Here is a 23,593-nt window from a genome sequence, read left to right on the forward strand (position 1 = left end):
GTGTCTTTCTTGTAAAAATAAAATAAAAATACATTTAATATATTTTAGAATATTAAAAAATGACAAGAAAATAAGCGCCGAGGAGTTGGACATAAAAATGAATTTGGATGAATCACCATGTTGTCCGCGCAGAAGAAAACGTAAGCGTCGAAGACTGGAATCCAATTCCGAGGAGGAGGACGAAACGTACACGATTGAATCCAACGGATTACCGATACACACCGTACAGCGTAAACAAATCAAGAAAATACCGAAAATTAATGTAAACGGCAAAGTCAGATCGATCGTTGTGCAGCAAAAGCAATCTATACCGATTCCGATCAGACCGCGTCCGTCTTCGTTCTTGACCGGTCCGTCGCAATCTACAAAGGGCGATAGCTCGACTGTCGATTCCGAGGGCATCATCCTTCCGTCATCTAGCGTGATAAATTCGAATGCTTCGGTATCATCGAGATACGATTCTAATGTACTACAGCAGCAGCCATCTTTGTATCGTACAACTTTTATGAACAGCGCGGGATCTAATACTTACATACGAGCGGTGAAACCCGCTACAATAAACTCTGCGGCTCGAAACCGGCTAATTCTTCCAGCACAAACATCTCTGCCATCGTCAATACAGTCGTCAACCTCGTATCAGTCACCGCAGCCGTCAATACAGTCATCAACCTCGTATCAGACGCCGCAGCCACCGTCAAAGAAGTCGTCAACCTCGTATCAGTCGTCACAGTCGGTTCCAGCTCCCAAAAACGCAATGGTATCCATACCCAATCCGACAGACAAGCGTGGCAGATCGCTTTTCCTTCTTCCGAAATCGAGAAAGATGGATCTAACGTTGACTCCCAATATAATTGATCTCGACAGCGATTCCGACGACGAGCCGAAGGTTGTTGAAGAGCAAAATAATACAATAGTCAATGGATGCGATGACATGGATGTAGATATTTGCTGCAACAAGGTGGTACCTGTTGCTCTTACTTGGGAAAACAACAGCGACGATGATGGCATAAGAGAGGAGCAGCCTTTGCGAGAGATGTCCACGACTTTGACGAGGAATCCTACTACCTTCAAGAAAACCATGTTACCACATAGTCAAGAACTCGATAAACTGTTAAGTGACTTGAAGATAGGAATGAATTATTTCTTCGATATAAACCCGATCGCTCCAGACGTTGAATTGGCGGCGCAACAGAAAATTAAGCAGTTCTGTTGGAAAATGCGCGAAGCAGTCCTTCAATTGGCAAATATCAATGATAGGATAGTGCGTGAATACTATGCATGGAGGACATCTCGGAAGGAGACGGAAACGGAAACTCCGTCTTCGATCGAGGAAAACGTTGCGTCCCGACAAAACATAGAAATTCCTTTAGATATGATTTGTATTAACGAATCTGACACTGAATCCGATTGTGAAGGTTTGGGTCGAATTAAGAGACCATCTGAACTTGTTAAGAGTGGCAATATTGTTGAAAACTTGTTATTTCCTAAAAAAGCCGTTGTACATCGTGGTACTGGTGATGATAAGGTGCATTTGTATGTGGATAAAATGACTCAAGTGTGCAACATCTTGAGAGATTATGAGAAATGTATTTCTTATTCTATGGTGACAAAATCTAATAATGATTCACAAACTGACACTAGTGTCTTGAAACAAACGTCGACACCAGACAAGAATTTCGGCAAATATGAAGAGCAGTTCATTTATTTTTTGCAGCACATCGAAGATCATGGCATTCAGACAGAGGATGCAAATAATTTGGCAGATTTGACTGAACTACCGCTTCAAGAATTGATAGAAACTAATTCATCGTTTAATTCGCATTTATTTGAAAATATTGATTCTCCTAATATTATATCTGATGAATCGAAAATTTGTGAACAAGAAAGAAGTAAGAAAAGTGATTCGAGTGGTCATGTTAATACAGTAATAATGAATGACATAATAACTGAGGCATTGAAAAGCGCATTTGATAATGATAATCCGGAAATGATTAATGACTCAGATTCTGATATTAGAATACAAGAGATAAACGAGATCAGAATACAAGGAACGGTAGTACTTGATGAGAAATTACAACAAACTCATGATACAGTGGACAAAGAAACGATAATATCAAATGATGAAGACACAAAATCAAGTATAAATGACAGTAATATAGTAAATATGGAAAATACAGAAGTATCTGTTTCGAAAGGAAATGAAGAAGATTGTACTATTATCGATGATTAATGAGAAGTATTGTTTATCAACATGCAGTTTTTGTATCAAACTCTAGTTGCAATTAAGTTGCAATTTATAAAAATGTGTTTTTCCATTTCTATTTTTTTCATTTTCCAAACAAGTTTTGATGTGTCAGAAATATTTTAAGTTGTATAAAAGTTGTATAATATTATATTCTTAAATTGTAAAGAAATACCTGACGGCCGTAGAAATAACGTCAAATAAAGAGCTTATTTCCAAAAGAGACTAAGATTATTTTACATTTTTTTAGGATATATTTTTCTCAACATTTGGCATATACTTTAGGAAATGAGCTCTCTATAAAACTATATCTACTAATAAACTATCAATACACAATACGATTTTTCTTGGAGTTTTAATCGCTTATTTTATGATCATTATTTTACTTTTACAAATTTTTGCAGAAAATAGTAATAATAAACTTTATGATCAAGCAGTTTTCATTATACAAAACAAAAAAAGATACATTTACTTATAATTTAATATATTTTATTTTGAAAGAAAAAATTCTAACTTTAAGGTATTGAACTTTTAGTGAAAGAATTGAAGTATTGTAGAAATTAAATATAACTATATGTTTTTTGCATATAATATATATTCCAAAAAGAAAAGTAATTTAATCTTAATGAAATCTTAAATTAGATACACAGCGCCTTTTTTATCCAGAAGACTGCTTGAAAATTCGTTTCGTGTATTAACTGTTGCGATGGTAATAATTAATAAGTATAGATATATTTTCTTATTACACGAGTCCAATGATGAATTTTTTAGTTTACATATGAATTTTGTATCGTAAAAGATATTCGATATATAGAAGAGGATTTATTTTTAATTTATTCTCTCTGCAAGTAGCACAAAGTCTGAAGTAATACATAAAATATAACTATATTTATTGGAAAGAAAAAAATATTTGTAATAATGAAATCAAACAAATATTGTTTGATTTCATTATTAAAACAGCAAAAATAGAATGCATTTTACTTTACATATTATTGAAATATGTTAGTTGCGTTATAGTATGATTTTATGCAATCTGCATAAGTTTGTACATAAGAATCTGTCACTCTGTATAAAGAAACATACAAATAAGATGTTACGCTTTTGATTATTATATTATTGCGTGATGTATGTACACAGCAAATCGTTGAACGATGCATCTATACGCGTACATATGCTATGTAATTAATACGAATATATATGTATTATATTTATTCGTAGATCTATTCATACTTCCATGTATTTGTGAGCCATACGTACGTGTATGTACACAAATTTTCAAAGGTCAAGTGTATGAAACAAATAAATTGTTTTATATAATACACATGTTAGAAATTACTTTAGATTTAATATAGTTAATGCAACATAAGTGAATGAGAGACAGAGAGAGAGAGAGAGAGAGACCGGCGCGCATAATAAATTGCAGAACATGTTTTCTTTCGGCTGTAAACATTTCAATAAACAGCATTAAGTTCTGTTTAGCTCTAATCTGAATAGATTCAATATAAATAATCAGTGCGGGATTGTAATTGTTCCTAAAATAACAATTACAACAATAAGTTTTCTCTCTGTATTTTTTATTTCATTTTTCATTTGTATACATATATATCAACTCACAGAAACATAACATTGGTCAAGTAAACGTTTTATTTTTTAGTATATTGATATCTATTCGATTTATGTTATATGTAAAGATGCATGTAAGTCTCACTATAATAGTTTTTCATCATAGAAAGTTCTCCGTCTGTTCGCATCTTAACAGTTTTATGAACGTAGTGATTGTATACAAAAAATGAATTTACAGTATAAAAAATTAAAGAAGTATTATATAGTTACATGTAGCTTTTTTGGACGTTTGCACATAAAAAGTACTCTACTTCGCTTTTTATTATTGCGATACGCAAAAAAGTTTATATTTGTCATGGTTACTTACACTTCTATAATTAGAAATGTAAAAACTGATGATATAGCTCATAGAAGGTACTTGAGCAAGTAATGATATTCTTATAATAATAGTTCTCGTATAAATAATAACATTAAGAAAAATGATAATGTAATCGGCTTAGATTCTACAAATTAACGAAGAAATGCGATGCAACGAAAATATACATGAGAGCACAGAATTATCGGCACTTCGTCACTCTTGAAGTTCATGTGTCGCAGTGATGCAGCGTTATCCCTAAAATTCTTCAATCCTCTTAGATCACGTCTCAGTATCGAAATTGACCTTTTTTGCCCATTCCGTTATGATACACCCTCAGCGGTATGTAATTTCCGTTTCCGTTCATCGCTGTATTCGGAAAATTATAAAAAAATTATAGAAACGATAAAATTAGAAATATAGCGCGAATTTGTGGAAACAACTGACAGACATATAATTCTCCACGATCCATGCAGAGAAGGAGGAACATTTCGCGGAAATACGCAGAACTGGTCTCTTTTTCCGATCATGATAGATCGTCAAAATTTCAAAAAAGACAGTTTTGAAGATTTCCGCATTAAAAAAAATAAGAAACATTATTAAATAACACACAAGATATGTACATGTATTTCGAAGAACACGAAGTAGAAAATCTCGTGTTTAATCACTTACTCAATTCATAGTCTTTTATGGCAGCTTGCAAAGTTAAAGTTGCAATGTAGACATTAGATAACGTGATCAATTTAATTGTGCATTACGTGTGTAATGGGCATCCGCAAAGACGAGAGGGAGCATTTGCCCCTCTGGAATTAGTAAAAAAAAATTAAACATTGCTCTCATTTTAAATAAACACTGGAATTTTTTAGAAAATTTAATGTAAAAAAAAATTACAAAAAAAATTAAGTACAAAAAGTTAAAAAAATTTAATTATGTCCCCTCCAGGAAAAAATCTTCCGGACGCCCATGTGTACATACAATAGAATATCGCTTACCTTGTACAATCGTGGGAGGTTGACGGGGACCTTGAATAGTGTGTGCATGACATCTCGGTTTCAGTAGACCATGATACAAGACGAAATATAGACCGGCAACAATAGCCGCTGCTATCGCCATACAACGATATACGAATCTCAGCGATTCTACGATGTCTTCGTCGCCAAAATTGATGTAAGCACCGACGACGGCTCCGAGGCACCGGCCTGCGCATCGAAAAGGCAATATTCAGACCTATCGATCGTACCAAAGCACGTTATATATTATAAGAGACGAGACATACCGACGCAAAAGTGAGCTATCACAGGCAGCGCTTGGGCAGTCACAGTTAAATGACGCGGTACCAAATGTCTCAGGTAAAGAATGGCAGTAACCCACATTATTCCTAAAGTGAACACTTCTAGAGCCTCTGTGATTAGAGACCACCAAGGATCCGACACGAAACTCAGTACGGTGAACCTATTTGCATTGGTAAATTGTCAATCAACCTTTTTAAACAAACGTGAAAACTTAAGAGATTCTTCTTCGGCTAGATTTACGATTATTATCCGTTTATCAAATTAGAAAAACTTACCTACCTGATTATGTACACCGTAAAGGCAGTGATGAGAAGATTACTGTGTCCACAATAGTCCACAAAATGTTCTGATTTCCAAAGAAACAGGAACGCCGGAATTGCTCCGACAGTCATAGCGACACCAATGATAAGTTCATCGCCTCCTAATTTTTGCAGATGCCTGTATGACGAAGAAAAGAAATTCCTAATATCTCGAATCGCAGTTTAACGGTTGAATTACTTTATCTATGGACTTACAAAGGCAAGTAGCTATCCATCGCGCTCCAGAAAGTACCCATGACTATCAGGATGAAAACCAGGGCGACGGTCTCGCTGCCATATCTCTTGACAGCACTCATTGGCAATGCCAGCAAGCCGCTTCTCGTGCGCCACCACCATTCAGGTGGACTGAGTGGCATACCGTTCGCCGACAGGGCGATGATGGCCGTGAGAATCATGAGTATGGCGTGTAGAACGAGCGGAAGCCAATAGGCCGGCCCGAAATCGTTCGTTAGTGTACTCAGATAGCCGGTCAACGGTCCTAGCAAAGCGAAACCGAGGGAGCCAAAGGCCAACTTGACGTCCCACGTCGCCACGACCGCATGACGTTTCCCTGGTCGCAATCACCACCGCCGCGTCGATCAGAGCCACTGCAGTCGTTGGAAAGATATCCGCGATCGAGCGTACGATCAGATACATCCAGAACGCCGCTTCCGCCCAATCTCCAGTATGTTGACACTGGCTTTCCGCCAGCACGCTGCCTGAAATGATATATTATCGCTGTTTTAAAGAAGAAATTTTCTATTTTTCTTTGTTATCAATGTAGGAAATATAGAGTCACCAAACAAATGAAAGCGATATACGACGTTTATGCTCTTTCCAGATTTTTATCTGGAAAGTTTCCCTTCCACTAATGCTATATAAAAGTATCAGAATATAATTAATTACAGAAATTTTCAAAGAATCGATTTTTTGGATTGAGTTTCTAATTATAGTACTGTAATTCTTAGTATACTTAATTCTAAATAATAAAAACTTCAAGATAAAGAACTAAATTGCCGATTAATTCTAATAAATTGTTACCTGGAAGGGTATATGGATTAACCAAATCACATTCAATGGAGCAACTCTGATTAAACTCAGCCATTCTGACTTCCAACTCGGGTGGTATACGACAAGAGAAGTACTCAGCCATAGGATATGCGCACCATTCCTCTTCATTTTCGGGATTCAATGCCTGTCTAAAGCTACCGTTCACCGGCAAAACGCCGGAGTACTCTGTATAAACATGACAGATGATATTGTCATTTTCATCCTTGCAACACAGATGCGGCGGTTCGTTTTCGGCCATGACATAACGACGAGTTTTTTTCGTTTCTTCGAGATCCTCCTGTAAAAATTATAATTTATGTATATATTATTATGTATTTATGTATATGCTTAAAATTTTATTTTTGCTTTATTGCGAGAAAAAAATATATCTCGTTTCTTGCTGTACGTAAACGGTATTTCCAGTTAAAGAATTAAAGTTTTATAATTGGACATTTCATATATAATTTATATAATAACGTTTTATTAAAATTTATAATTTTACATTTGTTTTGTAACACAAATAGTTAAGATTTCGCAATCTGCAATCACAGCCTTACCGACGCATAGAGTTCGCTATATAACGGTGCGACCGTGGTCTCGCCACTGCCATCGAAGAAATCAACCTCGGCGTCGACGGTGTTTCGAAAGGTCGTCGTATCGGCGACAAGTTCTGATTGCCATCGTCGCATGCCGGTCGGATAGCAAACGTAGTTGCAGTCTTTTAACAACATGATACCTATCCCGCTGTCGTCATCGGTCCAACGATGACACCCGAAACGGTCCTCGCATCTGGCTTGCCTCACCTAGAGAATATAGTTACGTTTACTCCAATTTTTGATATTTCTATTTACAATTAAAGAGAAAGAGAAGAATATTTTTTATTAATTTAAAATTTAAATGTTTTATTCTCAAATTCTAATTGAAATTCTACGTATACATTAAAATATTTAAAATATTCTTCTCTCTCTCATTACATTAATCTATTAGTTTAATAATCTTTAGCTTTGCACCATCGCTCCGCGCCGATCGCAGTTGAACTTGAGATCGGGACCCTTCCCGCCCGATGACAGATTGCGACCCAGCACTGAGGGTACCAGCAGCAACAGCGAGTAGAAGAGTGCCGAGAAGATGCAGGCGACGGCGATCATCACGCGAAGGTAACGACCCGTCGACGATTTGTCATTGTTGTTCTGACAACCGGCGAGTTTGTCAGCGATCGGTCCCGCTATCAGCGGACCCAGTATCGCCACTGCCGGCGAGACCATCGACACGAATCTGACATTTTCGATGCTCAATCCCACCTTCGTCATGTGCAGCGGAAGAAATGGGAAGAGACAGCCGATGCCTGAAGAAGAGATAATTGTACAAATCATTAGAACTCATTCTAATTGATCGAAAAGCAATTGCAGGGTGTCTACTCAAATATTGTAAAAAAATTTCCTGATATTTCAAGTTTTCATTGAAAATTCCAAGTAAAATAAAAAAATTTGTAGCTTTTTAAATAAGTTTCTTTTGTGTGCGCTTTATAATGTTTCCTATTCATACAATTGCAAAGTTATTAAAAGTGCACTTTTTTTAGCATTTAATATTGATTTGTTAATTTTAAAATTAATTTAGACAATAATAAAGTACGATATATCACTATATCTAAACACTAAAAATATATACAACATAATTAAGATAAAGATATAAAACAAAAAATAATTTATGATAAACATCTTAAGAAACATTAATTTAAATATTACCTTTTAAAAAATTGAACAATTTTCTAAGTATAAAACTTACATAAGATCTTAATACTAAAAATAGATCATCAATAAAAAATCACATACAATTTTCATAAAAATTAAAACATTGGCAAGATATGTTAGTTAAAAAATTCTTTGAATTCCAATCAAATTCCATGAGAATTCTTTGATTTTTCAGGGTTGAATGAAATTCTCGGAAAATACCAAGTTTTCAAGGTTTTTCCCGAGAATAGAACTCTTGGATTGTTTTTGTGATCGATACCCACCTCCGAAAAAGACGAACAGAAGACATTTCAGCGATATCAGATTCGTGTTGATGAGCTTCTTCTTCGGTAAATCCTTCTCCATGTCCATCTTCTCCGTAGACGCCGTCGCGGCCATTGCGAACGAGCAACCGGATCAGTCTTACTCGGGAACGATCGCGGGTGTGCCGGTCAATCAGGACGACCTGGGGTCGTCTACTAGGCTGACTGGTCGCCTATTTCCATCGCGATGTGTCCATTCTGCGTGCGCTTGAGATGCTAAAGAAAAAAATTATGCACGGATAATATAAAGCTATTTATAAGTACTTATGAATAAAACAGAATTGTGGGCGAAGAACGAGTATCTCTCGTTTAATTTAATATATATAAAGCTATTTTGATACAGTATAAAATTCCGTACAATTAGCAGACATTAAATTTATTTTCACTCTGTTCTAAGATTATAAATATTTCAATACGATTAACTAGAGAAGCTTCTGAGCTATATATGTATATTCATTGAATTAATTTATATCGTAATATTGAAGAATGCATGGATAAATGTGATAAAAATAAAAATATAAAACAAAAAATAATTTATTATAAACACCTTCAGGAAATACTATAATTTTATCAAAATTAATTATTTAGGTATTTAAGTATTATCTATTAAAAAATTTATTTTTCATGAGGTTGATAATTTATATAAGATCTTGATATTAAAATAAAATTAGAATGTCAATCAAAAATAAAAATTACATAAAATTTTAATAAAAATTTAAACATTGTCAATATATGTTAGACATACGTTTCTTACAAGTGCTAAATAAAAATAAAATAAACAAAAGAATAATTTTGAAAAAAAATTCCCTGAATCCAAATCAAATTAATTTCCCGATTTTTCAAAAGATTGAACAAAATTCCCTGCGAGAATACCAGGGTTTTCAAGGTTTTTCCCAGAAGTATACACCCTGTAACTCTATATTTAAAATTTTGTCATTTACACAAAAATAGAAACGAAAAACTTCAAGCATAATTAATTGGACTAATGTGTACAGTTGTCGCAAATTAATTGTTTGTAACACACTTATACAAAAGCTTTGTGACAACACCTCGGTTGACTAAGCGAGGTCGTCACGCGAATCGGACAGGAAGACGATCGCACCTGTATACGCGCGTGCGAGACATCAAAGGCAACCTGTGCGGATGTCATATATATATATATATATATTGATGTCACATCAATTCTTAACGCGTGTCGACAATGAAATCATTGTACCATATTTGTACCTTGACCTGGTGGTGCTCAGACGTGCCACGGAAGTAAATTATCAGATGAACACCGAATATGTGTATGTATATGGGACCCTCGCATGCAAAGCTCATATAAACCTAATTTTCTCTTCTTATGATATGCAAATGTGTTCCTAATAGACACTTATTTCAAAGCGTATGAATGAAAAGACTCGTCGAAAATTTAGCTCAAAGTATGCGTTCAAATGAGAATGCAATTACAAGAATGATATAAAATTGGAAAAAGACTAACTATAAACGCACCTCTCCGACTTGTCCTTCGACAAGAATTCGCCGCCAGGCGCCTTTATTATTAGATATCATATTGGAAGAATCCTCCTGCGGATTAATATATAACTGGCAAGTTCGGTTCGCGAGAAGAAAGATAGTAGGTCGCAATTAATATTCCACAGCACGCGATGCTTTTCGCCTGTGTTAGCGGTGCACCTTTATATACGAAAGCGAAAAAAAAAACAGGTTTAATCTAGAATATGCATATGGTAATAAAATTATACTTCACCGTGTCAAATATCCCTCGCATGTGGGACGAAAGATCGAGACATTTACTTCTATCTGATCGTAAAATTTCCTCGTATATTAGAGATGACATTTATTTATGAATGAGCGCGTATATATATACATATATATATCTTACAAATCATGAATTTATGCCAAGGTAAAACGCACGCGTGGACGATTACGTGGATGTGCTTCCAGCATTGTATCAATCTATCTGAGCCAGATGCAACGAATTCGGGACATTCAAGGCCCGTGCAATTCGCAGCTCATGTATATGTGTGAGAATATATCCGGTTTGTATATATGTGTAAGTGTGCACATATTGTGACAATCGATTTTCAGCAAGAGTGCTGATGATATATTAATTACATTATAACTGGTCTATTATATACCGCTAATTACTAATTATACTAAATAACTTTCAATAAAGTTGATCTATATAAAACTAACACCTTATTTTCGAATTTCAATATACCTGTATGTAATTGACGGCGCAAAAAGTTCCTGTCACGTTATACAAAAAATTATATTAATTAATATTTTATGTGATAAAAAATAAAAAAGTTTCGTCGCTATCTTTCAGTTTTTAAATAGAAACTTCCCAAGTTTTGTTCGACTTTTTTGAATAAGCAATCTATCAAAAGGTATCCTGACAATGCATCTTCGACGTGTATATCTCTTAATCTTATATTCACCGAGCTTTTTATACTCCGAAAGAGATTTCCTTCTTATTTCTATGTATCGCTCTTCGTTCAACGATTACATATATAAGAGGAGCTGTGAAAAGGGGAGCGTACAGTTGAACGGTCACTCAGGAGACGTGATTTATCTTCATATGTATATCCCCTTGTGTCGTTCCGGATTGATTACGTCGCCGTCGTAATTGTCGCCGTTACATATAAAACTATGTCCTCACTGGAGCAACAACGAGCGACTTTTTGTTGATGTTCCACGTTTTTTAAAAAAATTGCTAATTGTTGCCGAAAGTTTCAAGCTGCGTCTTCACTGGAGCAATAACGAGCAACTTTTTGTTAATGTTCCACGTATCTTAAAAAAGTTGCTAATTGTTGCCGAAAGTTTCAAGCTGCGTCCTCACTGGAGCAACAACGAATAACTTTTGTTGATATTCCATGTCTCTTAAAAAAGTTGTTGCTCCAGTGAGGAGATAGCTTAAGAGTTAATGTTACGTAGCTCACAACGAAAAGCTATCTCGCCATTCTTTCAGCGCGCGTTTCTCTCCTCCTACGCCGACTCGTAATTAAATGTCCGCTTCGTCTTCGTTCGGACGATCAGCATCTTCCGTCCCGCAAATTTGGCGTGGTCAGCATCCGCGAAAGAGTGAAGTAACGTGTGCGAATTTCTGTCGAAGAAACGGACTCGGTCTTGTTAGAGAGAATCTTACATTGGTTAAAAGTCTAAGTTCGAAGTCGTCTGCTGACTTCGATGAAAATCGATTGTTTAAAAATCGTGAATCTTTGATGCAATTATAATTATTTTTATTATTTATCAATTTCCTACTCTCTGGAAAAAAATTTGTTAACTTGACTAAACCTTTCAACTAAATATTATTTTGTTAATCAAACATATAAAAATATTTAAATTAAATATAACACGATAAAAATCTAACAAAACGTATATTTGACTTACATATTAATATATATATTCAATTAACAAAATATAGTAATTTAATTGAAAAATTTAGTCAAATTAACAATTTTTTTCAGTATATTTACAGTTTATTTAATTTGAATATAGAGAAAAATGTCGTTTATTTTAATCGAAGCGCGTTTGCACAATAAGTGGCAGTAGCATTCTTCACAAATTATGGGCGCAATTGCAATTGATTGCAATTGTAACATAAATTCTGCGTTCTAATCTAGGGAATCAGTTCGCCGGTCTTGGAATGACTGTGAAATAAGTTAAAGCGAACTCATAATGCGTGTACTAGAACAGTCCAAACTGGGTTAACGACAGGTTACAGAAACCTCGAATGTTTCTGCGCGTTTTAAAGAAGCGTTCTATCGTGCTTACCGCTCGTAAAAGATGATTTCGACACGAAAATTCGGACATTTCTAAAAATAGCAGCAGGTTATAAAATGTAATTTCAATAATTTCAAGCCGATGAAAATATACGTAATTATAAGCTTCTTCCGAGAAGTTTGCGGTGCTGCTTGTCAATATTTATTATCTTATTGTCAGTATATCGATTATTTGATTCAATGTCATGACCGAATGATAGCATTAAATTCCATCGTTTCGTATCAATGTGAAATACTTTTGATTTTTAATACGATTTCTCAAGACGATTCTCTATAAATAGTTATAAGAAACTACAAACATGTGTAAAGATTCCGCGCATTTTCCATGCGTATATGACCGTCAGCTATAAATAGACATATGTGAACGTTTTTTTAACTAGACGAGATTTCATCCAATCTAACGTCATTCGATCCAGTGCTTTGATGAAACGGAAGTTCTAGTCTGCGTTAAATGCGTCTATAATAAACATCTAATGTCTCTTATCCTACTTAGTTTTTTGTTCGCGCAAGATGCAAGGTATGTTTACGATTCTGAGATGTCTTATTTGCATAGAATAAAAAACTGTAATATATGTATAAGCTAAAATGAGATAGTCAGTAGCTTATTTCTAAAATATTGATCAATTTTTCACAAATTGTAATGCACTGAAAAAAATTATTAAATTAATAAATATTTATTTCACTACCTTATAAATCATTTATTTAAAATAAATAAATATTTTTTCACATCACATATTAATTTTAAATAAATGGTTTAGAAGGCAAGTATTAAAATAAAATATTCAAATTAAATTTAAAAAAATCTTTTTTCAGTGTATTAAATAATTCCAAGCTTTAAAATCGTTTGCTTAATGCAAACGCTTATGTTCATGGCTAAAAAAAATTTAAAAATCCGGTGCGTTTGCGATATTTTGCGCGTTGGTTTCGGATGAATAAGATTTTTCTTTCTTCACAGTGCACATCTAGATGTCCTCCGTAAGCTACGTTACGTCATCGAGAACAGGTCTCCGATTACGTCAATATCCAGCTCCAGTCAGTATGTGATCACGAGCCGCCAAATTATTCTTTGGAGTTCTACGATTACATACCGTACCGATAAAACCGAATCTTTTAAAAATAATTCTTACGCGCTTGTCATATATGTATATACGATGTATCGTAAAACGCCATATCTCACTGGCTGTAATAAAAATTTTAACTGTTTCCGAGAGAGAAACGTTAACTCGATAAATAAGAAATGCAATCGAAAATCACTGTTTATTTCTTCTGTGCATCGAGTTCTGAGCTTTTCCTTCATACATTTTGTATTTAGTTCCATAATTTTATATTTATGAAGGTACACACGTCAATATACATATATCTTGACGAGATGTCAATAACGATAAAAAAACTGGCAAGTCGCTTCTTATTTTATGAATTGAACCGTGGATGAGTGTAATTTGAACAGACATCAGGTTCTCGAGAATGCATCAACTGTCCAAATTAAAGTCTACTTTCCTCGGATAGAAAGTGAAAGATTTTTTACTCCTCTTAGAAAAGAAAAGCACACTCGTCTCCTCTTTTCAGAGGGCTATTATCTATCCTTATGAGAGGCTGGACAATGAATGGATATTCTCGCAAAATCATTTCTCCTCATTTTCTTGATTCCATTAATGGAACGCGTCTATCTCGCAGTGAAAAAAAAATCACAAACCGTTTAAATTGCGATTAAATATTTCCAAAAATATGCAGTTCGTATATATGTGCAAGACACACGAGATCAGGCATGCTTTGATTCTCTAAAAATAGACTGTTTTGTTACAACCTATGGTTCAATTGTGCGCACGCGTACCTTGTGATTAAATAAAGCGTATATAAAATTAGCGCGTTGTAAACATTGTTCAACAACATCTCAAGATATATATGCGTAAAATAGGCACCTTATAAATATCACAAGTATAAATTTCTTTGTGAAACGAAATATCCATTGAAGAAGAATCTATATAGGCGGTAATTTAAAGTTTGTTAAAGTTACACTAGCTAGCCTAGCATAGTCGACTGCATAAGGTTGATCTTAATGATCTTTGTTACTTAAGATCTTGAGATAAGAGCGAACAAGTTTTCTTTCACAAGGCAATCTTCTATCGCTACTTCCTGCGCGCTATCCTGACGTATCCGGTATCACTTATACTTATTATATACTTCATGTTTTAACGATCATCGAAATCGCAAATATTCTCAGGACGTTACGCGGCAATGCGTGTCCACATGGTTATTATCCTTATTACGTGGAATGTCGTCATCACGCGTGTGTACGACCTTCTTTCCATCCACAGATTAGTCTAACGTGTACATACGACTCGCGAAATTGGGTTAATGAAATCATAGAGGAGGAAAAAGTTACTGGCGCATGTGGGCTCAACATACAGGTTCGATGGCGATGACCTTTTTTCACGGAATTTCGCACGGAAGGGAGATTCTTCCAACTAGTGAGTTATGACATTGTGGCATTTGATACAGCGTGTGGTAATCGCATGGTCATTAGAATAATAACTTTGATAACGCGGTTTTTTTTTCGTTTTTTCATGAATTTTACGAGCCTACTTTATATACCTTCCATCGGATGATGAACACTTTTTCAGAGGCGAGCGGAAGGAAGACAGTGACCGCTTTTTCTTTATAAGTCGATAATGGAAAAGTCTCGTATTAGCAACGCGAATGAAGCACATGGGTATTTGCAAAGATGTGTGCATGTGTGTGTCTGTGTCTGCGTTGGAATGTACACACAGGAATGCGACAATGTAACGGAAATCTACGGAGGTGGATTCTTCTCGTCTGTCTGAAAAGATGAAAAGCCGCGCAATCGGGCTGAAGAACTTTAATATCTTTCGGTTGGAATGAGATTATAATAACTTTGCGCACGATAGAGATATGAAGTATGGGTAATATAAGGAATTTTTCCAAAAAATTTATACCAACTTTCTTGAAAAGATAACAAAGGCCAGTGTTATCGTAACGAAATGTTTCCTCTCCATTTATATTGTGACCACCCGCATCGTCCTTGGGAAATATCGTGGCAGAACAGTTGTTGAAGTCCGCGTGTCGTAACGTTGACAACTAGAATACAGATCGACTAGCCATGTGCTTCAGGGTCACGTTTATATTAGGCGATGACGCTATAGATCACTCCGATATCTTTTTTCCGATTAGATACTAATTTTAGGGAAGAAAACAAGTTTGTCTACAATTTTTGTAGAGAAAATAGGAAGAGAAAATCCTATTTCATAAATTATCCTTAATCTTCTTTAATAAAGACTTTGTAATTTTAAACACTACGTACAGAGAATTTCAGTGTTTCACAAAACAAAACAAAAAATTACATAAATTACATTCTATTTTTTATATAAAAGTATCTTTCTTAAGTACTACTCTTTCGAAATAAAAGAAAAGAATTATTGCGTAGGCAGGGATTATGCGTATGCGAATGGATAGTTTGCATAGACACACGGGGGCTATATTTTTATCCGGAGACCATTCTGTGAATTACGCGCTTTTCACATTTAGATTGTCTATGTTTCCCCACGCGGACCCCAAACACATCGACTAAAAATGGACCTGCATCCCTGCTACGAGACAGCGATTCAATAGAGAAGCAGTGATGTGAGACGTGAGGCACATGCAGGGACAGATTTCACGATCGATGAGAATTATTCATTCAAGCCGTTGCACGACCAAGCAGCACCTAATTTCGCCCCATCGGCCCCCTCCATCTCTCTCACCCTCTCCTAGCACTTACTCATGGGGCTGCACCCTCGGATGATGGTGCTTCGAGAGAAATTGCGCGACGGGGGAACTTGCTTTCCCAGCATACCTCTATAGAAATGGTAAATACGATGCGCCGAATAATCGCCCGATTCTATATGGCGTAATTCCGCTCGTATACACATATCAATCTGACGATGGCGCATTCGGACCTGTTGAGGTATCCGGACGTTCCTTTTTTAAGTGTTAAATTAAATTACGAAAATAAATATGTTAAATTAATTTTAAGTATAGGTTCAAATTAAATGGGTTTTCAAATTGATTCGTCACGTCACAATTTTGAGAAATTTTCAATTAAAGTTGCAAAAAAGAACCATTTTCACGAACTTCGTGACGTGCTGGAAAAGTTTTATTGCAATAAAAATAAAGTATGTTGTTAGGACTTTTAATCCTCAAAAGGAATTTTTGGTATCGGTTATGGTTAATAAAATATCCATGATTATATATATATAAATATGAGCTATGTTGCGGAAATTAGCTGTGACTTACAGATAGATCATTGACGATTTACTAAATAGCTTTTAAAAATTTTGTAGGTCATTGGATACGATTTCAATATCAAAATCATCAAATTTAAACTGGTACTTAATATAGGGGATGTCAAAATTTTAAAAATGCTTTTTTTATATAAATCCATCATATTCAGTCCACTGTTTTAAATTTGACCATTTTGACACTGGATTCGTATTCAGTGACCTAAAAATCCTTTAAGATTAAATAAACACAATTAAAATTTATTGGATAAATCGTTAAGTCACAGCTAACTTCCATTTTAATTGCAATAAAACTTCTCCAGCACGTTACATATTGTAGCTATAACAAAGTTAAAGTTCGTGAAAAAAAGCCCTTTTTTGCAACTTTAAAATTAAGCAATTAAAAATTTCTAAAAATTGTGACGTAATGAAATAATTTGGAAATCAGATTCGCATCCAAAAAAAACTATAAGAAACGACAAGTTTCGTTCTGGTTAATTTTGTTTGTCAAACAATATTATTAATACAAAGTGACAGAAGTGGTTGTAAAAGTTGGGCACCCTCTGGCAAGTATATGCATTACTTTTCTCAGCACTGATCGATTGCGAAAAAAGGTTTTCAGCGCATACGAAGAGGAAATTATCTTACAGTCGGAAACTTTCGCCGGTAACGTTGTTACGCGTTAGCTCATATAGTTGTGCAAAACAATACGACAACTTGTTTCGAGCATTCTGTTGGTCGCACGACGCGTTCTTGCGCTTTGTTATTCTTTATAATAAATCTACGAATCGTATTGACGCGATCGAAAGTTTCTTGCGCAATATTTCTTCGCGTGGAGTCGCATATATAAGACCGGAATAAAAACGTATAAAGATGGGAATAGCTTTCAATAACCGATTCCGCATTGATTTCGCAAAGTTTCTCGGCACAATAGCAATGTCATTGTAGGACAGGACCACCACCGCCGATATTGTGAGCTTTGCTATAGGACGTTCTTCGGAACCTCGTATCACTGGAGAACCGACAGATTCAGTTAGAGATTTCAACATATTTGTTATGATATATGAGTATCACAGATTCTTTCTTTTGTTTATCAAATTTTTATAGAGAAATTATATAAAAAATAATACAAATAATCATGAAATATTTGTGTAAAATATAAAAGAATGAAAAAACAATATTTTATAAAGAAACTATTACTTGTAATATTAATTAAATTTCTTTCTGATTTAATTTGCAAAATTGTATTAGAATCAATATTTCTCATTCAATGATATATCAATAATGGTATACAATCAATTATGATACTCTGAAGCGTTATATCGTTGTATCGTTTAATCACGGAAGTTGTAAAAAAAATTATTGGTTTTGTAATCTATTGTAAAAATATAAGCTGATTTCGCCTCGTCATTCTTTTTTTGCAGCTCGATCGTATACACGGTGTCAATGACGTACGGTCTGCACAATGTTTATTTTCCGGAGGTAAAACGCACAGAGGATACCCGGCATGTATTTACCACGGATAACGGAACCACCGACGATGTGTCGGAGGAGCAAGCAGGAAAAGAGGAAGAATGGGGGAAGGAGAGAAAGAGAGAACGAGGCGAATCGAAAGATGGAAGAACGACTGATAGAAAGAAGGTGCCTTCAAGGAAACGAAGAACCTGTATAACAAGACTGTGCAATGTCCGTTTGCGATAATAAATATATATAGCATTAATGCGTATATTCGCTCTAAAGCCTTTGATAAAGATAGCCGCAAAAAGTCAATTTTTGAATAATTCAGTACAAGAATAAGATAGCTCAAAAATTCATTTCGGCATAATTTTGACATAATCTCCCAAAGCAAACAAACTGACGTTATTTTGACATTTAATAACGTCAGTTTGCTGAGTGAATTTTACAAGTTGTAGACGTAACTCATCATTTTACACGAGAGAAATTTTGCAAATAAAATAATTACAAATTATAGTTAATTTCGATAATATTAATAGTATAATATTTATTTGTTGTGTATTTTTTAAAAATTAAATTAAATGCATCGTGAGAGTTGGCGATATTAAACGAAAATCTTAAATAAATTATTTAGGTACCTACATTCGATGGAAAAAATTGTCAATATTTCTGAAAATAAACAGCTCTAATTGTGAGCTGCGGTATCCAGTAGATGCAACCACGGACCTAAACACTCGTGCTCAGGTCGCGAGGCGAACGCACGCGTTACGCGCGGAGTGACACGAGCGTTACTCCTGTGTCTGCTGGCGTATAATGGCACACCGTGTATACAATACAACACTGCGCTGCGTGCGTATATATGTACTGGAGCGAGAAGATCTTACGTGATAAGGAGGCGGCGCATAGAAGTCCTACGAACTGGTTCGCAATGGTGCTCGCGCGTCACTTGATCGGAGACCGTGTTTTCTCGAATAATTCGACATTCGAATCGATATTACATGTTTGCACGCTATTTCGTCAAAATTACGACCTATTTCCAGAAAGAAAAAAGAGATAAGCAGTAGCTTTGAAAGTATCGCGGGCAAAAATTTATCAAGTCTTTAAAAAAATGGAAAGAAATAATAGAATGGTTTTCCCTTATCTCGGCGTATCACGCATTACTCCCTCGATTATTTTCAAGGAAAATGTTAACGAGCCTACAAAATGTCCCGCTTTCGTCGATGGGAATTCTGGATATGGTACCTGCTCGCGGATCGATATAAACTCGAGCGTTATTTCTCCGTAATCCGTATAATATTCTCATATCGCATTATCAGATGTAATTGAAACGAATGATTCTAGTAAGCCTTGCTTCATCCAAGAGCTATCTAATATCTATATATTCTATTTCCAGTAAGAGTTATAACGACACACTCATCCTATATATTAAGTGTGAAGAGATGCGGCTTTTTCACATTCGATAAATCGATTTCACATTACGTTTCCAGAAATTTGCTACGCGAATAATATTATTATTTGTTTAAAAGAAGAGTATTTCTTGAGCATAAAATTGCGTCTTCACTGGAGCAACGATGAGCAACTTTTTATTAATGTTCCATGTTTCTTTAAAAAATTACTAGTTGTTGTCGAATGTTTTTTTAAGTTCCTTACAGTTTCTGTTGACAGCAACCAAAAAAAAAAAGAAAAAAAAGAAAAATTAGTAACAACGCATCAACAAGTCGCAAAGGAACAAATATAGTTCCTTCAGTGGACCTTCAATTTTCAGTGACACAGGAACAAAGCCAAATGTTCCTGCAATTATGTTACTTCATTGGACAAAATAATATTGTCGCAAGTTGACATATGTCGAATCATTTAGAAACATTTAACAATAAGCGACAAAAAGTTGCTCTAGCGAGGACACAGCTTAAGATAATTCTCTATGGGAACTATTTAGTAGAGCAGGAATTCGCTCGGCGACCGGGCGAGGAAAATTATTAACGATTAACGCACGTATAGTGATGCAACGATGCATTGCGGGTCATGAGAGCCAAGTGGGGAGAAGAAATTGCCGGATAGTCACGATGTCTATGAAACTGTTTACGCTTATCAGGCTTTTTGCCGATATTTCCTGGCCGACAGGCTCGCTCGAGTTAAAAATTATATAGGTTGCCTCTCGCACAACGAAGGATAACGAACGATCTACAGGAGAACAAATTATATATCGTTCGCAAACTTGGAATTAATAAAAAATTTCAAGCGATCTCTAGACCAATCGTATAAGCTTTGAGAAGCAAACTCGATTCATTAAGACAAGCGCTTTCGTGCTGACGTGACGTTAAAATTGAGTGTGCCAATATCACAATATATCTTTAATATCTAACGTATCACGAGCGTCGATTAAGCCGATATGTGTGGCGAGTGGATATTATTCAGTGACATTATTTCATAGGATGGGTAGGATCTTGTCGATATCCCGAAATCAAGAGAAAAGAGATCGTACACAGTAGAAAAATTTGTTTTCTTGTTATTAAAAACGGTCTCCGTTAAAATTTTTGTCTTTTAAATATTTAACACAAGAGTATTAAATGTGTTCATGTGTTAATTTAACATATTGTTCTTGTGTTAATTGAACTTAAATGTTAAATTATTAAAACAACTGAAAAAAGATGTAAAGATAACACAATGTACAATACAATTTTTATTTTACACAATAAATATGTTGTTTTATTAGTGACAAGATTTATCTGTTAAAATTTACAGAAAAAATATTGATTTTCTATTTTATAATATAAGTAGGGATGATAAAATCTAAAAAATTAACATATTTTTAGTTAATTTTTACATTAAAATGTTAATTTTACACAAAATTTATTTTAAATTATTTGAAGCATTTATTATTTATTTTGTGTTAAAATATTAACATATGTTAAAAAAATTAACAAAAATTTCTGTGGGCATGTGATATCTATTAAATTTAACGTAATTTTTCAACTGTGTACATATATAAATAATTAAAAATTACAGCTAGATGCGAATTTTTATTTAATATTTTTACATCGAGGAATAAAAAAAGAGAAAAAAAAGAAAAAACAACAATTGTCGCGACGAATCGGGGAAGTCGCCCAAACGCAATTGGCGAAATTCATCAAAGCGGCCGAGATTCTGGAAACCGCGGACGGATGAAAGGGTCGAAAAGAGGATGTGGTCCGTTAAAAACAATTGGTTGGGATTTCGGTCGAAAAGCGGGTTGCGCGTTAGATTCGAGAATGGAACGAAAGGGAAGTGTCGACGACGAAGCGTTACTTCGTTACTATTCGGTGTTTGCATTATCGAAGCTTCGTGTTCGAGAGCATCGTTCATCTCGTTGGAGAACCAGAAGAGAACGTCTCGCCACTTGGCTACCAACTCGTCAACGAAGTTGCGAGAGGTTCCATTAACGGGAATGTTGACTTTTCCAAATTCCGATTTCCCTACGGCAAATTAATTCTAATTAAGTCAACGTACAACGTTTTATATGGAAACGGAAATTCAAAGAGACGTTTCTCTTTCACGGAAGAATCAGTGATTTAATTTCGGAAAAATTATTAGCCGACGATAAAATGAAGTTATAAAAATAGACAATTGTTTGTACGGTGAAATCTTAAAATTGCAATTTTTGCCAAAATTTTACACGACACGGAACGATACTCTCGACTAGTTTTCCAAATCGCATCGATAATATAAGTTAGCTCTCACTAATTATCTCTGCCACCGCACGGTGACATTTTATGTAGATTAATAAAACATGAGAAAAGGAGAAACTGATTTAATGATTTCCTGTAAACATAGTGGAAATACCGTAGATAGAGTTAGCGATGACTTACATTAGTGCGACCAGCCCTTCGAGATCAGTCGCACACTGGTTAAGACCAATTGGGATCGACAATATTACTCTCATTCTCACAATTCGCAGTATGTACTTATGCCATAAAGAAGAGAAGGAAGATTATATAATCGCTGCATAACGCTAATCCACATATATTATGCGAGCCCTCGAGAGAAAAATCAGAGTTACACCGATCGCGTCGATTGACCACATACCTTGATTTATTTTCTCACGAAAATACCCTCGGATTGAATATAAATTTTTACAGAGTAACGCTAGCTGTTACACGGAACGGAAGCCCCATCGTATCAGGTCGGATGTAACGGTAACCTACATTGTACGGTGCAAGCAACCCTCTCGAGGTCAGAGATGCAACCCGGGAGGTGCGCGCGCGATCGCATCCCTCGCACAAATCCAATAGAGTATAATAGAGATGTAATTCGGTGTACTTACGATCCGGAAGCGCGAATACGGCGTAGATGCGTGCGTGCGTACTCGGGAAATAAGCGTCGACGATCCTCGGAAGGGGAACAACACACGCGGGAGCGATATCGCGGCGGATAATCGCGGGAGAGCGGAGAGATCGTGTCACTGGACGCGAGCGCACATCTCGCGACCACCTCATTCCAACACCAAGTCCGGCGAACGACTGTTGCTTGCCGTCCCGGTGATTCGCCCCGCGCAACTCGCCGCTACTCGGCGGCTCGGCTCGAATCGGCGCGCGTCACCGAGCCGGCTTGGCTCGCCGCGCCGCGCTTCTTCGCGCGTAAACGTCAATGCGAGATCCTACATACGTACGTACGTATATAGATGTGCATATACATGTGCACATTGGCGTCCGCAGGGGGGTAAGAGGGGGCATTTGCTCCCCTTGGAATCAGTAAAAAATTTTACATTTGTTCCCCTTTTGAATAATTATTTAAACACTGGAATTTATTTTGAATTTATATTTAATATAATATAATTTAATATTTAATATTTGTATTTAATATAATATTTATGATAATAATAATAATATATAATATATATAATATAATAATATAATTATTAATATTTAATATTAAAAAAATAATAAAAAAATTAAGAAATTTATTTTGAATTTATATGTCATATAAAATAATTTAATATTTAATATAATATTTATAAGAATAATATAATATATTAATATTTAATATAAAAAAATGAAAATAACAAAATAACAAAAAGAATTAAGAAAGAACGAAAAATAAGAAATAAAAAAAGATGCGAAATAATAAAATTTTAATCCTCCCCTGGAAAAAATCCTGCGGACGCCCATGCATATATGCATATATAGGTACTCTTACTTACGTGTGTGCTCCCACACATTTTCTTCGTCTTCTTGCCTACCTTTCCT

General features: G+C 35.2%; 3 protein-coding genes across 4 annotated transcripts in view; 2 read left to right on the forward strand and 1 right to left on the reverse strand.

Moving 5' to 3' along the window:
* The window catches only part of LOC114928291 (uncharacterized), a 4,875-nt gene extending 1,314 nt beyond the window's left edge, over positions 1-3,561 (forward strand). Inside the window, exon 5 of the mRNA XM_029299374.2 lies at positions 49-3,561. Coding sequence (XP_029155207.2) covers positions 49-2,230 — 2,182 coding nt within the window. The 3' untranslated portion in view covers positions 2,231-3,561. The remainder of the gene's footprint in view (positions 1-48) is intronic.
* LOC114943244 (putative ATP-dependent RNA helicase DHX35) overlaps positions 1-23,593 on the forward strand; it is a 71,859-nt gene that overhangs the window by 26,420 nt on the left and 21,846 nt on the right. The window lies entirely within an intron of this gene.
* On the reverse strand, positions 3,245-22,910 carry LOC114928293 (uncharacterized). The gene is given in 12 exon segments (XM_029299375.2): positions 3,245-4,529; positions 4,833-4,856; positions 5,153-5,359; positions 5,437-5,612; positions 5,732-5,890; positions 5,968-6,284; positions 6,286-6,470; positions 6,793-7,099; positions 7,359-7,604; positions 7,812-8,146; positions 8,816-9,070; positions 22,672-22,910. Coding segments are annotated over 11 exon segments (2,151 nt in total). The 5' UTR covers positions 8,931-9,070; positions 22,672-22,910; the 3' UTR covers positions 3,245-4,449.

Source organism: Nylanderia fulva, unplaced genomic scaffold (genome assembly GCF_048542155.1).
Source record: "Nylanderia fulva isolate GAGA-0341 unplaced genomic scaffold, ASM4854215v1 Scaffold45, whole genome shotgun sequence".
In the NCBI taxonomy this organism is placed as follows: Eukaryota; Metazoa; Arthropoda; class Insecta; order Hymenoptera; family Formicidae; genus Nylanderia; species Nylanderia fulva.